At 43.3% G+C, this 18066-nt stretch overlaps 1 protein-coding gene across 1 annotated transcript in view; it reads left to right on the forward strand.

The window, feature by feature from the left end:
* rsrc1 (arginine/serine-rich coiled-coil 1) overlaps window positions 1–18066 on the forward strand; it is a 195952-nt gene that overhangs the window by 32263 nt on the left and 145623 nt on the right. The window contains 1 exon segment of the mRNA NM_001140733.1: window positions 2834–3022. Coding sequence (NP_001134205.1) covers window positions 2834–3022 — 189 coding nt within the window.

The raw sequence follows: 18066 nt of genomic DNA on the forward strand, positions 1-18066 counted from the left end.
ACTGAGAAAATTGCCCTAGCCAATAGCGGCAGCCCGATTTAATGGATTGGCTAGGCGAATAGGAGGGGGGGAGAAAACAGCAAGGCCCTTTTAATAGAAATGAGAATATGTTTAGGCCATAGGGGAACCATTTTCTCCTGAGATAATAACCCAAATAAAATGTAAAATAGGCAGGGCCTTGGCATGGGGTAGGGGTTGATGCTGTTTATCTGTGTGTCTTGCATTAACACATTTACCCCTGGCCTTAAACAAGCTAATCATTCTCCAAGGGGAAGGGCTTGGTAATGAAATTGACATTTAACAGCATAGCCTCACTCTATTAACTACAGTAAATGTAATTTGGTACAGACCCCAGAAGTGTGTGGCTGCCGCCGCTTCTCCCCCCCCCCCGTTCAGAAAAGCTGCCACAGATTTTGTGTTTATTGCATCTGCTTGCCACAAGTTGCTTGGCTGCTAAAATAAAACTGCACTTGTGTTTCTCCATATGTAGCTATTGGACACGCACAAGCACACACACAGACCAAAACAGAAAATGGACAGTGTCCAATTCCTCGTCTCACATACGTCATCGTACCACACACCCAGTTTCACACACCAAAGTCTGTGGGTTGGCCTGAGGATCTTCCAGGCGGGAGGCTGATTCGAGTAATAAACCTATCCTTATTCCCCCAGGACGTTAAGGCTGGGTGGTTTGCCAGTTCTCTGGTGATATAACCACCTTAGACAGAACTCTCCGATGTATTGTATTCATGTAGCTCTAATTCTGAGAAGGCTTTGCAAACCACAGGTGATTCTCTCCCTCTTGCACATGTGCAGTATTGTTACGTAGAATATCGATATTATTTACTTGCCTGACGACTCATACTGAATTCTTCTGCTGCTGTATGTTTGCTACATACTTCAGTCTGAGACGGCCATCATTGAAGTCATTTGTGGTGCTGTCAAAATGATGGGCGTTGTACAAAACAAAGTCATCGGTGATTGGATCATTTCTAACCAATCAGAGTGTCAAAGCCAATGACAACTTTTTCTAAATGCTGCTTTATCCACGTGTGTTCTGGCTCTGGCCCAACCAATTGGTTTCTGGGACCAATCAGAACGGTTAAAATGTGTTTGCATTCTAGAAGTTGTCGGGGAGTGTACTCCAATCCAGAATCATTGCGGAGAAGAAGCTAACGTCTGTGAGCATGGCATAGCGTTTGCCCGGATAAAGGAGTTTGGGTAGCCAGGCAAATGATTTACCACCATTACTAGTGATGACAGTGCAGCGTTTTATGAGATTAAAATATTATATTTATTTTATGAAGGATGTTTAATGTGCTACTTATTAAGACCTGTGTCCTTGCAAATGGCCATGTCATTGTGCAAGCACAGTATTAGGCAGACATTTTGAATGTCATTTGTATTGTATTAAGAGCTATTATTTTTTATTTTTTTTAAGTATTCCATGTATCATCTACTCATCATTGACACCCAGCTTTGTTCAACACTAGAACACATTGTAGAACTCTCCAGGGTCCATAGTGTATGTATAAAGCATCTCACAGTAGGAGTGCTGATCCAGGATCAGTTTTGCATTTTAGATCATAATGAATTAGATTATATTAACTGGGGGGACCGGTTTTCAACAGTTGTCCAGACTTTCATGGCAGAACTATTATTAGTTTTATGTCAAAAGAGGGAAGGAAGCAATAATGATTCTCGGACAGCAGGTTTGACCATTTTTATAGACAAATCAATAAAATGATATATGATAGAATATAACACCTTAGCTTCCTCCTTTTCTTTTTTTACAGGCTTCTTTTCACATTGTCATAGTCAGACACAAACACACACACACACACACACACACACACACACACACACACACACACACACACCCATCAGCCTCCGACTGACAGCGCATTGAATATGACTTAGAGAATCAATAGAGGTATGAATGCGTAAAAAACAGACACTCTCTGTAGTCTCTCCACTCCACGGAGGTGTGTGTGAGAGAGGCGGTGACAGAAAGCGGTGGCTCTGCAGGCCGGCCCAGCCAGCCTAGCCTGTCTCTATAAGTAGCCCACTAAATGTTATACTAGTCCCTGTGTGTGTGTGTGTTCAGGGATCCATCCCACTGACTGTCAGGATCAATAAGGCCGCCATGGCCGCCATCTAAAGCCCTCCCTAATTGCCCCCATCTCCAGCCAGTCTCCCATCTCCAACCGTCTGTTTCTAATCAACGCCGACTCGGGTTTCCCAATAGGCTGCTGCCCTAACCAGAAGCTGTAAATTACCTGCCGGCAACTAGTTCCTAGTTCTCTCTTCTCGCTCTCTCTGTCTCTCTCTCTCTCTCTCGTTCTCTCTGTCTCTCGTTCTCAATCTCTCGTTATCTTTCTCTCTCGTTCTCTTTCTCTCGTGTTCTCTCTCTCTCGTTCTTTCTCTCGTTCTCTCTCTCACACACACACATTCTGACTTGTATGACTTTTTCATTTTGTCTTTTCAACATTTGAAAAGCATGACACAAGGCATTGCAAGTTACAGAGGGCATAGCCTTTGGGAGTTACAAGTTACAGAGGCTTTGGGAGTCATTACATACGGGAGATGGATTACCCTGCTTGGGGTGATTTTGGTTGCATGTCAGAATTATGCTGGATAGTGTCAGCGCCAATGCTAACTGGGGTAGCCTTGAAGTTAGGCCAGTAACCGAAAGGTTGCTGGTTTGAATACCGGAGAATTTCAAATCACAACATAATGTACTTTACAGTGAAACAATCAAATTAAGAAATTAAAAAGTTTTTTTTTATCGCTATTTTTGCGATTCTGATCATGTGTTATGTCGTCTCTCCAGGTCTCGTGAACGAAGGCGGTCTCGTAGCAGGAGCAGTGGCCGGTCCAGCCGCAAGAAGAGCCGCAGCCACAGCCGAGACCACAGCAGGCGGAAGGGGCGCGACAAAGACAAGGAGAAGGACAGGGACAATGGCAGGGACCGAGACAAGGACAGAGCCAAGGACAAAGACAAGAGACCCGACAAACAAGGGTGAGTGAAAAGTTCCTTTGTGAGTCCATGGCATACTCACTCTGACATTGCAGCCCCCCCCCAGGTATATTATGAGAGTATCCAGCAGGGACACCTCGGCTGGGCCTCATCCATCCATCACTCCTTCGCTCTTTCTCCTGGTATCCTCTCATTCGGAATATATTACATTCTCTGTGTTAATGTTGCATCCTTAAGTGTACCTGCGTCACCTGAACATAGTTGATCTCTTTATCTCCCTACTGTTGATCTGCCTTGGCCCGGTTGCAATATGTTCACACACAAACACAACACGCACGCACACACACACAGACATCCCAGGTGCAATATGTGCCAGCCAGCCATGGACCTAACTCACTCAGGGGGCCTTACTTTCCACCAGAATAGCACCTTGATTCACCCATATCCCGACCCCAAGCGCTGTGTCCTAATGTGATTGGAGGGCGGGGTAATGTGATTGGTGGGGAGTCGTTGTCTCTCATATTGAGTGCCGCGTGTCTCAGACTCGTCAGTTAGCCGTCTAGAGCACAGAGGGTCGCGCAGAGAGAGGACTGTGGAGGCGCAACCCTGTCCAAATATAACATATCCATATGCCCCATTAGGCTATCTAGACCGTGACCACACGCATGCGTTCGGGGGCCTCATTTATAACCGTTGTGCAAATTTCTAACTAAATATCTGCATCTGCCATTTCTAAAAATAACCAGAATAACCATAACCATTTATAACACCCGTTATATAATTAAGTGATAATGCCCGAGAAGCCGGAGTTTGGAGGATAAATTGGCACAGGTGTTGTTAGGCCCGGCAAACTGTGGCAATATATCCTCCAAATCAAATGTTATTTGTCACATACACATAGTTAGCAGATGTTAATGCGAGTGTAGCGAAATGCTTGTGCTTCTAGTTCCGACCATGCAGTAATATCTAACAAGTAATCTAACAATTTCACAACAACTACCTTATACACACAAGTGTAAAGGAATGAATAAGAATATGTACATAAAGATTAATGGATGAGCGATGGCTGAACGGCATAGGCAAGATGCAGTAGATGGTATAGAGTACAGTATATACATATGAGATGAGAAATGTAGGGTATATAAACATTATATAAAGTGGCATTGTTTAAAGTGGCTAGTGATACCTTACATCAAGATGCAGTAGATGGTATAGAGTACAGTATATTCATATTAGATGAGTAATGTAGGGTATGTAAACATTATATAAAGTGGCATTGTTTAAAGTGGCATCAATTTTTCATTATTAAAGTGGCTAGAGATGAGTCAGTATGTTGGCAGCAGCCACTCAAAGTTAGTGATGGCTGTTTAACAGTCTGATGGCCTTGAGATAGAAGCTGTTTTTCAGTTTCTCGGTCCCTGCTTTGATGCACCTGTACTGACCTCGCCTTCTGGATGATAGTGGGGTGAACAGGCAGTGGCTCGGGTGGTTGTTGTCCTTGATGATCTTTTTGGCCTTTCTGTGACATCGGGTGGTGTAGGGGTCCTGGAGGGCAGGTAGTTTGCACCCGGTGATGCATTTTGCAGACCTCACTACCCACTGGAGAGCCTTACGGTTGTGGGTGGAGGAGCTGCCGTACCAGGCGGTGATACAGCCCGACAGGATGCTCTCGATTGTGCATCTGTAAAAGTTTGTGAGTGTTTTCGGTGACAAGCCGAATTTCTTCAGCCTCCTGAGGTTGAAGAGGCGCTGCTGCGCCTTCTTCACCACGCTGTCTGTGTGGGTGGACCATTTCATTTTGTCCGTGATGTGTACGCCGAGGAACTTAAAACTTTCCACCTTCTCCACTACTGTCCCATCGATGTAGATAGGGGGCTGCTCCCTCTGCTGTTTCCTGAAGTCCACGATCATCTCCTTTGTTTTGTTGACATTGAGTGTGAGGTTATTTTCCTGACACCACACTCCGAGGGCCCTCACCTCCTCCCTGTAGGCCGTCTCGTCGTTGTTGGTAATCAAGCCTACCACTGTAGTGTCGTCTGCAAACTTGATGATTGAGTTGGAGGCGTGCATGGCCACGCAGTCGTGGGTGAACAGGGAGTACAGGAGAGGGCTGAGGATTGTGGATCAGTGGGGTGGTACTGTTGTTTCCTACCCTCACCACCAGGGGGCAACCCGTCAGGAAGTCCAGGACCCAGTTGCACAGGGCGGAGTCGAGACCCAGGGTCTCGAGCTTAATGACGAGTTTAGAGGGTACTATGGTGTTAAATGCTGAGCTGTAGTCGATGAACAGCATTCTTACAAAGGTATTCCTCTTGTCCAGATGGGTTAGGGCAGTGTGCAGTGGGATTGCGTTGTCTGTGAACCTATTGGGGTGGTAAGCAAATTGGAGTGGGTCTAGGGTGTCAGGTAGGGTGGAGGTGATATGGTCCTTGACTAGTCTCTCAAAGCACTTCATGGTGACGGAAGTGAGTGCTACAGGGCTGTAGTCATTTAGCTCAGTTTCCAAACATCGGCTTCGGGGGCATTATCACTTTTATACAACGGGTTACCAACATATTAAATAATGATTGACATATTTTCATTAAAAACGTTAATTTGATTAATTTATTCATACTATTTCATCCTTGCACAAGATATAGTCCTGACACAAATCTAGGGTTGCTACCTAAATCGGCTAGTGTGTTTCCATTGCCATGCTTGCTGGCAACGTTCTTATCCCTTGCTTGCTAGCTAGCCAACTACTGCTAACTTAGTCACATCAAACAGTGCAGCCAGAATAACAACAGTAGCTTCATTTGCATTTGTTTAAGCTGTTTTCTAGTGACGTTTATGTGGACGCATCTAAAACAATGAGCTAATGAGGCCTGATTTCGCCTGGCATAAAAAATGTGCTCTCGTCAGGACACTCTTGTACAGAAGAGCTAGCCAACAACACAGCTAACACAAAACTTCAAACTGAAGCTGGAAAGACTGCAAACAAGCTGCACTTCGTTTCGTTTGACCTTTTTTCAATTGCTGCCTGCCTGTCTCTCGTCTGGACCTCTAGACGTTTATTACTATGGGACAGCTGGAGATTGAATTTGAATATTGAAACAATGTTGCAAATGTCGGAGAGACGGACAGGAAAGTTTATATACAAATCTCCGCTGTTGAAAGTTAAATGTTAGTCTGAAGGAAATGTCTAGATGTTTTTTTTTTCAGTGGAGATCAAGTTTATAACTTGCCTGGCTGGACTGATGAGACCGTGGATTGCACAGTCAGATGGAACAGAGTAAATAGGCATTTTAACGTCATAGAGTTTGTGGAATAGACACAGGCTAGAATGCGGTTTTAACCAGTCAGCATTCAGGATTAGACCCTTCCGTTGTGTAACACCCGTTTATAAATCAGACCTGTCGTAAAACTGCGCACGTAAACGAGCATTATAACTCCTTTAGGAAAACGTTCTCAGTTCACCTTTTATGGTGACAATAATTGCATTTATTTTGAACTATTGATCACATTTCTATGGAGGTTTGAGCAGAATGTTTTAAAGGTCCATTGCAGCTGTTTTTATCTCGATATCAAATAATTAAGTACTTACTTTGTTTTTTATCAAAAGTAAACCAAAATTGCTTCACAGCAAGCAACATTTTGCTAGGACTGTCTGGGGGTGGTCTGAGTCTAGAGGGGGAAACTGAAAACTAGCTGTTATTGGCAGAGAGGTTTGGAACTCTAATTCTTATTGGTCTATTAACTCATGTATCCCCTGATGATGTCACCAGGTAGTCCTAAACTCCATCCCACCAAAACAGTCTTAAATTTCAGGCAGTCTTTTCATATAGCTCTTACACTAAAAGGGCATTATCATAATTTTCACAATTTCACAGTATTATTCCAACCTCATAGTGTGGAAATACAGTTGAAGTTGGAAGTTTGCATACACCTTAGCCAAATACATTTAAACACAGTTTTTCACAATTCCTGACATTTAATCCTAGTAAAAAGTCTCTGTCTTAGGTCAGTTAGGATCAACACTTTATTTTAAGAATGTGAAATGTCAGAATAATAGTAGAATGATTTATTTCAGCCTTTATTTCTTTCATCACATTCCCAGTGGGTCAGAAGTTTACATACACTCAATTAGTATTTGGTAGCATTGCCTTTAAATTGTTTAACTTGGGTCAAATGTTTTGGGTAGCCTTCTACAAGCTTCCCACAATAAGTTGGGTGAATTTTGGCCCATTCCTCTTGACAGAGCTGGTGTAACTAGGTCAGGTTTGTAGGCCTCCTTACTTGCACACGCTTTGTCAGTTCTGTCCACAAATGTTCTATAGGATTGAGGTCAGGGCCTTGTGATGGCCACTCCAATACCTTGACTTTGTTGTCCTTAAGCCTTTTTGTCACAACTTTGGAAGTATGCTTGGGGTCATTGTCCATTTGGAAGACCCATTTGCGACCAAGCTTTAACTTCCTTACTGATGTCTTGAGATGTTGCTTCAATATATCCACATAATTTCCCATCCTCATGATGCCATCTATTTTGTGAAGTGCACCAGTCCTTCCTGCAGCAAAGCACCCCCACAACATGATGCTGCCACCCTCGTGCTTCACAGTTGGGATGGTGTTCTTCAGCTTGCAAGCCTCCCCCTTTTTCCTCCAAACATAACAATGGTTATTATGGCCGAACAGTTCTATATTGTGTCATCTGACCAGAGGACATTTCTCCAAAAAGTATGATCTTTGTCATCATGTGCAGTTGCAAACCGTAGTCTGGCTTTTTTATGGTGGTTTTGGAGCAGTGGCTTCTTCCTTGCTGAGCGGCCTTTCAGGCTATGTCGATATAGGACTCGTTTTACTGTGGATATAAATTATTTTGTACCTGTTTCCCCCAGCATCTTCACAAGGTCCTTTGCTGTTGTTCTGGGATTGATTTGCACTTTTCGCAACAAAGTACGTTCATCTCTAGGAGACAGACGGGGTCTCCTTCCTGAGTGGTATGACGGCTGCGTGGTCCGATGGTGTTTATACTTGCGTACTATTGTTTGTACAGATGAATGTGGTACCTTCAGGTGTTTGGACATTTCTCCCAAGGATGAACCTGACTTGTGTAGGTCTGATTTCTTGGCTGATTTCTTTTGCTTTTCCCATGATGTCAAGCAAAGAGGCATTGAGTTGGAAGGTAGGCCTTAAAATACATCCACAGGTACACCTCCAATTGACTCACATTACGTCAATTAGCCATAACATCATTTTCTGGAATTTTCCAAGCTATTAAAAGGAACAGTCAACTTAGTGTATGTAAACTTCTGACCCACTGGAATTGTGATACAGTGAATTTTAAGTGAAATAATCTGTCTGTAAACAATTGTTGGACAAATGACTTGTGTCATGCACAAAGTAGATATCCTAACCAACTTTTCAAAACTATAGTTTGTTAACAAGAAATTTGTGGAGTGGTTGACAAACAGGTTTTTAATGACTCCAACCTGAGTGTATGTAAACTTCCGACTTCAACTGTATATGTAAAGTACAGATAATCACGTTTTTGACTGCATGGGGCCTTTAATATTTTACAGTGACCTTTTCCAACTTTTTTCCTTTAGCGAGTGCCAACCACTTGATTGATATGTTCAAAACAATTTTAAAGTAAAATACTAAAGCCCACACTTCTATGCAAAATACTAATTATTGTTCAATATTTGGTTTATCAATAGATTGTTTCTATCTCCTGCCTTGGCTCGATATAGGCTCGGAGCGTATGATGTCATGCTCCTATTGCACAGCAATACTGTAGCCTATACCCATACTGTCAAATCTTTTACAAAAATATTGTCACCCTTGGACTTTTTTCTAGTAACTCACAATTTTCCCAACAAATAAGTTGAAATTGACCGAAGTATTTGGTCTCAACCATTTATTTCACTGTTAATATTACAGAACCTTTGTTTTTGATTCAGAACTTAATATATCCATTTAAATCAGAAAATTAGCAGAAATGGCATTGACAAAATTATTAACCCCCTAGACTTAATATTTGGTAGCACAGCCTTTAGTCAAAATTTCTCCATCAATGAGTTTCCTGCACCTCTGTACTGGCAGTTTGGCCCTCTCCTCTTGTGCAAACTACTCCAGTTCTCCCAGTTTTGAAGGGTGCCTTCTCCCAACTGCTGTTTTCAGGTCTCACCACAAAGTTTCAATGCGATTTAGATCTGGGCTCATTGCTGGCCAATTCAGAACAGTCCAGCGTTTTGTCTTGAACCATTCCTGGGTGGTTTTTGAAGTGTGGTTGGGGTCATTGTCCTGCTGGAAGACCCATGACCTTCGACGAGACCCAGCTTTCTGACACTAGGTCCGACATTTTGCTCCAAAATGCCCTGGTATTCTCCTTATTTCATGATGCCATGCACACATTCAAGGCACCCAGTGCCAGAGGTAGCAAAGAAACCCCAAAGGTGTTATTTTATTTGAAGGCTTCATTTTGTTTTCTGGTAACATAAAGATGGTGTGCTTTACCAAAAAGCTATAATTTGGTCTCAGCTGTCCACAGCACATTATCGCAGAAGGATTTTGGCATGTTCAGGTGTGTTTTTGGCAAATTGCTGTCGGGCGTTCTTATGTCTCTCTCTCAGCAGTGGTGTCCTGCTGGGTCTCCGACCATATAACCAATATATACCATGTGACCAATCAAATTTGATTTGATTTAACCCTCTTTCATTGAGTCGGGACGGATGGTGCGAGTTGAAACTGTCGTACCTTTTGTTTGAATGTCAGCTTGAATCTGTGTGGCAGTTGATCGAGGTGCTTTCTGTCGTTGCAATCTTCCATCAAGTTTTCTGATTTGGGCCATGTCCAAGGAGGTTTGCTACAGTGGCATTGGCTTTAAACTTCTTGACAACATTACGTACGGTGGAAACAGGAACATCAAGGTCTCTGGAGATGGACTTGTAGCCTTGAGATTGTCCATGCTTGGCTACAATCGTCGTGTGTCTGACCTCCTCAGATAATTCTCTGGTTTTCTTTTCTCCATGCTCATTGCGGTAAACACAGTGACACAAAACAGGATAATGTGTCCTTTTCTCTATTCAAACTGGTTTAATGAGTGATTTCTATATTGCAGGCACCTGCAACTCACAGGGAGAGGAGTTCAATAGTAAAGGAGAATCACCTGCTTGAAATCTAATTATTTCTAACTACTTCTAGAAGATGCCAATAATATTGTCCAGGCCATTTTAGGATTTCATTGTGGAATAAGCTAACATTTACCTTATTTACATAAGTATTCAGACCCTTTGCTATGAGGCTCGAAATTGAGCTCCGGTGCATCCTGTTTCCATTGATCATCTTTGATGTTTCTACAACTTGATTGGAGTCCACCTGTGGTAAATTCAATTGATTGGACATTATTTGGAAAGGCACACACCTGTCTATATAAGGTCCCACAGTGTACAGTGCATGTCAGAGCAGAAACCAAGCCACGAGGTCGAAGGAATTGTCTGTTGAGCTCCGAGACAGGCTTGTGTCGAGGCATAGATCTGGGGAAGGGTACCAATAAATGTCATCAGCATTGAAGGGCCGCAAGAACACAGGGGCTTCCATCATTCTTAAATGGAAGAAATTTGGAGCCACCAAGACCACCAGCCTGACAGAGCTTGAGGGGATCTGCAAAGAAGAATTGGAGAAACTCCCCAAATACAGGTGGTGTGCCAAGCTTGTAGCGTAAAACCCAAGAATACTCGAGTTGCTTCAACAAATTACTGAGTAAAGGGTTTGAATACTTATGTTAATGTAATATTTCATTTTTTTTCTTTTTAATACATTTGCAAAAATACAATTTTTTTGTGTTTTTTGCTTTGTCATTTTGGGGTATTGTGTATAGATTGATGAGGGGAAAAAACGATTTAATCCATTTTATAATAAGGCTGCAATGTAACAAAATGTGGAAAAAGTCAAGGGGTCTAAATACTTTATGATTTCACTGTACGTAAATTACCAGTCAAAAGTTTGGACACACCTACTCATTCCAGGGTTTTCCTTATTTTTACTGTTTTCTGCATTATAGAATAATAGTGAAGACATCAAAACTATGAAATAACACATATGGAATCATGTAGTAACACAGGAAGTGTTAAACAAATCAAAAAATATTTTATATTTGAGATTCTTCAAAGTAGCCACCCTTTGCCTTGACGACAGCATTGCAAGCTCTTGGCATTCTCTCAACCAGCTTCACCTGGAATGCTTTCCAACAGTCTTGAAGGAGTTCCCACATATCCCAAGCACTTGTTGGCTGATTTTCCTTCAATGTAGAAAATAGTAAAAATAAAGAAAAGCCCTTGAATGACTAGGTGTGTCCACACTTTTGACTGGTACTGTATGTGGATACCAAAATATTTATTTCAACAGTTTTCTGGAAGAAATGGTGTGGTGCATTATTTGAATATTTTTTACCACGACTGTATTTCTGTTATAAATGGTGGAGAAAGCACCTTGATCAACTGCCACACAGATTCAAGCTGGCCTCAGACACAAGGTATGACAGTTTCAACTCGCACCATCCGTCACCAACTCAAGGAAAGGGGGTTATATGTTCTGAAGTGGCCAGCAATGAGTCCAGATCTTTGTGGAGCAATCTGAAAACAGCAGCTGGGAGCAGGCACCCTTCAAAACTGGGAGAACTGGAGCAGTTTGCACAAGAGGAGTGGGCCAAACTGCCTGTATGGAGGTGCAGGAAACTCATCGATGGCTATAGGAAGCGCTTGATTGCAGTTATTTTGTCCAAAGGCTGTGCTACCAAATATTAAGTCTAGCGTGTCAATAATTTTGTCAGTGGCATTTAAATGGATATATTAAGTTCTGAATCAAAAACAAAGGTTCTGTAATATTAACAGTGAAATAAAGAATTGTGGAGACTAAATACTTTGGATAATTTATTCTTAATGTTAGGGAATATTGTGAGTTAATTGAGAAATGTGCAACGGTGTCAATATTTTTGGCCACGACTTGTACGTATTCTTTTCAGAACGCAGATATTAAGTGTGAAATTTACGCAGCGGTTATAAATGGGGCCAATGGGGTGTATAGGTCTCCAGAGTGCTGATCTAGGATCAGGTCCACCCTGTCCATGTAATGATATTCATTGTGATTGAAAAGGTAAAACTGATCCTAAATCAGATATGAGCCCCAGATGTTGACTTTGGGCTAAATGGCTTGACATTAGGTGCATTGGTGCTGTTTGAAGGGCTGGGAACTGCCAGGGACATCATGATATGATAGTATCATGATACTTAGGTGCCGATACAATATGTGTTGCGATTCTCATGAATCGCTTCTATACTGTGATTTTATTGAAATTTGATGTTCCAAACATATTGCTCACTTTATGTCTGCTGGAGAGAGACAGAGTATGAGAAAACAAGTTTTGATCAGTCAGGGAAATAAAAGTGCTGAAAACATGTTGGCTTACTATTTAAAAAGAAGATGGAAAACAAGCATGAAAAATACTGGAGTTTTGGCGCAGGTACAGCCGACAAGCGCAAGCTAGCGTTACATTTAAATGTGTTAACCCTCGCAAGGCTGCCGGCCCAGACGGCATCCCTAGCCGCATCCTCAGAGCATGCGCAGACCAGCTGGCTGGTGTGTTTACGGACATATTCAATCAATCCCCATCCCAGTCTGCTGTTCCCAAATGCTTCAAGATGGCCACCATTGTTCTTGTTCTCAAGAAAGCCAAGGTAACTGAACTAAATGACTATTGCCCCGTAGCACTCACTTCTTTCATCATGAAGTGCTTTGAGAGACTAGTCAAGGATCATATCACCTCCACCTTAACTGTCACCCTAGACCCACTCCAATTTGCTTACCGCCCGAATAGGTCCACAGATGATGCAATCGCCATCACACTGCACACTACCCTATCCCATCTGGACAAGAGGAATACCAATGTAAAAATGCTGTTCACTGACTACAGCTCAGTATTCAAAACCATAGTACCCTCCAAATTCATCATTAAGCTTGAGTCTTGACCCCGCCCTGTGCAACTGGGTCCTGGACTTCCTGACGGGCCGCCCCCAGGTGGCTAATGTAGGAAACAACATCTCCACTCCGCTGATCCTCAACACTGAGAATTGAGAATTTCAATCAATTGAGAATTTCAATAAGCATTTTTCTACGGCTGGCCATGCTTTCCACCTGGCTACCCCTACCCCGGTCAACAGCACTGCACCCCCCACAGCAACTCGCCCAAGCCTTCCCCATTTCTCCTTCTCCCAAATCCAGTCAGCTGATGTTCTTAAAGAGCTGCAAAATCTGGACCCCTACAAATCAGCCGGGCTAGACAATCTGGACCCTTTCGTTCTAAAATTATCTGCCGAAATTGTTGCAACCCCTATTACTAGCCTGTTCAACCTCTCTTTTGTGTCGTCTGAGATTCCCAAAGATTGGAAAGCAGCTGCGGTCATCCCCCTCTTCGAAGGGGGGGGCACTCTTGACCCAAACTGCTACAAACCTATATCTATCCTACCCTGCCTTTCTAAAGTCTTCGAAAGCCAAGTCAACAAACAGATTACAGACCGTTTCGAATCCCACCGCAACTTCTCCGCTATGCAATCTGGTTTCAGAGCTGGTCATGGGTGCACCTCAGCCACGCTCAAGGTCCTAAACGATATCTTAACCGCCATCGATAAGAAACAATACTGTGCTGCCGTATTCATTGACCTGGCCAAGGCTTTCGACTCTGTCAATCACCACATCCTCATCGGCAGACTCAATAGCCTTGGTTTCTCAAATGATTGCCTCGCCTGGTTCACCAACTACTTCTCTGATAGAGTTCAGTGTGTCAAATCGGAGGGCCTGTTGTCCGGGCCTCTGGCAGTCTCTATGGGGGTGCAACAGGGTTCAATTCTTGGGCCAACTCTTTTCCCTGTATACATCAATGATGTCGCTCTTGCTGCTGGTGAGTCTCTGATCCACCTCTACGCAGACGACACCATTCTGTATACTTCTGGCCCTTCTTTGGACACTGTGTTAACTACCCTCCAGACGAGCTTCAGTGCCATACAACTCTCCTTCCGTGGCCTCCAACTGCTCTTAAATACAAGTAAAACTAAATGCATGCTCTTCAACCGATCGCTGCCTGCACCTGCCTGCTTGTCCAGCATCACTACTCTGGACGGTTCTGACTTAGAATATGTGGACAACTACAAATACCTAGGTGTCTGGTTAGACTGTAAACTCTCCTTCCAGACTCACATCAAACATCTCCAGTCCAAAATTAAATCTAGAATTGGCTTCCTATTTCGCAACAAAGCATCTTTCACTTATGCTGCCAAACATACCCTCGTAAAACTGACCATCCTACCGATCCTCGACTTCGGCGACGTCATTTACAAAATAGCCTCCAATACCCTACTCAATAAATTGGATGCAGTCTATCACAGTGCCATCTGTTTTGTCACCAAAGACCCATATACTACCCACCACTGCGACCTGTACGCTCTCGTTGGCTGGCCCTCGCTTCATACTCGTCGCCAAACCCACTGGCCCCAGGTCATCTACAAGACCCTGCTAGGTAAAGTTCCCCCTTATGTCAGCTCGCTGGTCACCATAGCAGCACCCAACTGTAGCACGCACTCCAGCAGGTATATCTCTCTGGTCACCCCTAAAGCCAATTCCTCCTTCGGCCGCCTCTCCTTCCAGTTCTCTGCTGCCAATGACTGGAACGAACTACAAAAATCTCTGAAACTGGAAACACTTATCTCCCTCACTAGCTTTAAGCACCAGCTGTCAGAGCAGCTCACAGATCACTGCACCTGTACATAGCCCATCTATAATTTAGCCCAAACAACGCCCTCTTCCCCTACTGTATTTATTCATTTATTTTGCTCCTTTGTACCCCATTATTTCTATTTCTACTTTGCACTTTCTTCCACTGCAAATCTACCATTCCAGTGTTTTACTTGCTATATTGTATTTACTTCGCCACCATGGCCATTTTTGCCTTTACCTCCCTTATCTCACCTCATTTGCTCACTTTGTATATAGACTTATTTTTCTACTATATTATTGACTGTAGGTTTGTTTTACTCCATGTGTGACTCTGTGTTGTTGTATGTGTCAAACTGCTTTGCTTTATCTTGGCCAGGTCGCAATTGTAAATGAGAACTTGTTCTCAACTTGCCTACCTGGTTAAATAAAGGTGAAATAAAAAAAAATATTGCTACTATGCAAGTAACCATTTCGCTGTACTGTTTACACATTCTGTAGAGACCCATCTACTTAGCAAGATGTGGCTGGGGGTTATTGCATTTCTTTCACATGACCCGTCAATTTAGACAAGTGTGTCTGGGTACGCGTCGTCTAATATTTATGAAATATTTTTATCTGGACACTGTTTACCTGGAATGTTTCCTTATTGTAGGCTACTACTTTTATCACTTTTAGTCTTAATCTTTACTACACTACTCAATGTTTAGCACATGACCTCACATGTGAGTCCTTAAAGAGATGGGTGGGGCTAAGGCTTAAGAGGGTGGGAACAATGATGAATGGGTGTAGACAAAAGAGCTTTCCAGTAGGTGTATCAAAACATTCAAACTAGGCCTAGCTATGCGTAAGAGAGATGTGGCCCTTAAACATTTGCTCTCCACTCATCAGTTCAACATCTATCAGCTCATTAGTGCTGGTAATACACACAGAGCCAGCAGCGTGTGTGTGTTTGGCCTGCGTTGCAGTACAGAGCCCTGTCCTCCAGCCATGGATGGTGTTGTTGTGATTGTGTCTGTGAGTGGATCGGTCTGGGGAACCTTTGGCAGTCTGTGTGTGTGTGTGTGTGTGTTAGTTGGGCTGTTTTGTAGGACTCTAGGCTGTGTCTGGGTAGGCCAGGGAGAGAGGAAAACTTCAAACGTGGTGCTGAGGGTTTGATTGAATGAAATCAATGTGTAAGTGTGGCGGGGGTTGGGGGGGCACCAAAGCACTGGGGCCGGCAGCGATCCGGACGCAGTGGAGGGGAGTGGGATTGGAGGGAGATGGGAGAAAGGGGGGGTACATCCCGTTCCTCCAGGTGGGCGTGGTGGCTCTCCATTGAGGCTCCCGAGAGGGGGAGGAGGTTTGGAAGTGAACTCCGCCTGCAGATGGGCATAGCGGTAGACTGGTCAGGAACACACACACATACGCACTCACACACACATCAAGGGAGGGGGGGGGTCTCCCTCCAGACTCGTACACAGAGGAGCGAGCGTGCGTTGTTCTGTTGACGATGCTGCCCTGTGGCAATACTGCTGCTGCTGCTGTAACTGTAATTTAGCTGCTTTCCCCCCCCCCACAAATAATGAGGCAAGACTCCTCAAAACACACCCTTAGCTTCACAAACCCACCTCCGCTCACATTAAAACTCAAAACTGCTAAACAGACGGAAAAGAAAACGAGCTTTGTAGTTCCATCCATACAGCCCAGTTCTCTGTTGTCTGTGTGGAGAGCCATGCCTGAACACGTTAGCCATGCAACACAACGCAAACGGCTAACTAACTAGCAGGCTGACTGGTTTACACAAGATAAGTGCACAAGAGAGAGAGTACCTGTAATGTTTCATGCCACAGGATAAATGTTCCTAAGTGTGTGCATGTATTTACTCAATAACAACAATTCCAAATAGTATCAAATTGAGTTTTCAACAACTTTTAGTGAAATTCTTCCTGCTTTAGTATTTGATCCTAAGGTGCCTTTTGGCAAACTCCAAGTGGGCTTTCAATGTGGCTTTTACTGAGGAATGGCTTCCGTCTGGCCACTCTACCATAAAGGCCTGATTGGTGGAGTGCTGCAGAGATGGTTGTCCTTCTGGAAGGTTCTCCCATATCTACAGAGGAACTCTGGAGCTCTGTCAGAGTGACCATCGGTTTCTTGGTCACCTCCCTGACCAAGGCCCTTCTCCCCCGATTGCACAGTTTGACTGGGCTGCGAGCTCTAAGAAGAGTCTTAGTGTTTACAAACTTCTTCAATTTAAGAATGATGGAGGGCACTGTGTTTTGGGGGACCTTCAATGCTGCAGACATTCCCCAGATTTGTGCCTGTGACAATCCTCTCTCGGAGCTCTACGGACAATTCCTTCGACCTCATGGCTTGGTTTTTGCTCTGACATGCACTGTCCAATGTGGTACATTATATAGACAGGTGTCTGCCTTTCCAAATCATGTCCAATCAATTGAGTTAACCACAGGTGGCCTCCAATGAAGTTGTAGAAATATCTCAAGGATGATCAAGGGAAACAGGATGCACCTGATGTCACGTCCTGACCAGTAAAGGGGTTATTTGTTATTGTAGTTTGGTCAGGACGTGGCAGGGGGTGTTTGTTTAGAGTGTTTCGGGGTTTGTTGGGCTATGTTATTATGTAAGAGGGGTGTTTGTTTAGAGTGTTCCGGGGTTTTTGGTCTATGTTCTAGGTTAGTGTTTTTCTATGTTCAGTCTAGTTTTTCTACTTCTATGTTTAGGGTTTGTTGATTGACCTTCAATTGGAGGCAGCTGTTCCTCATTGCCTCTGATTGAAGGTCCTATGTATAGGGGTGTTTGTGCTATGGGGGTTTGTGGGTAGTTGTTTCCTGTTTTGTGTCTGTGCACCTGACAGGACTGTTTACTGTCGTTCGTTGTTTTGTATACGTGATTTGTTTGTTTTTCCTTCTTTTGATTTAATAAAGAAGATGAGTATACACGTTCCCGCTGCACCTTGGTCTAATCCTTACGACAACCCTGAAACCTGAGCTCAATTTCGAGTCTCTTTGAGTCTGAATACTTATGTAAATAAGGTATTTCTGTTTTAATTTGTAATAAATTTGCACACAATAAACAACAAACTGTTTTCACTTTGTCGTTATTGTGTGTAAATAGATTTTTTTAGTTTTAATCCATTTTCGAATAAGGCTGTAACGTAACAATATGCGGAAATAGTCAAGGGGTCTGAATACTTTCCAAAGGCACTGTATCTGGTTAAACTAATACAGTTCATACTTATACACTGTTACATTAGGTCTTTGGCCTCATCTACATTCACATGGTCCTCAGAAATGCTAATTTTTGTCACCCTTAAAATGAAAAAGTAGTCACTCACAGGAAATGCC

The sequence above is a fragment of the Salmo salar genome, chromosome 09, assembly GCF_965601325.2.
Source record: "Salmo salar chromosome 09, fSalSal1, whole genome shotgun sequence".
Lineage (NCBI taxonomy): Eukaryota > Metazoa > Chordata > Actinopteri > Salmoniformes > Salmonidae > Salmo > Salmo salar.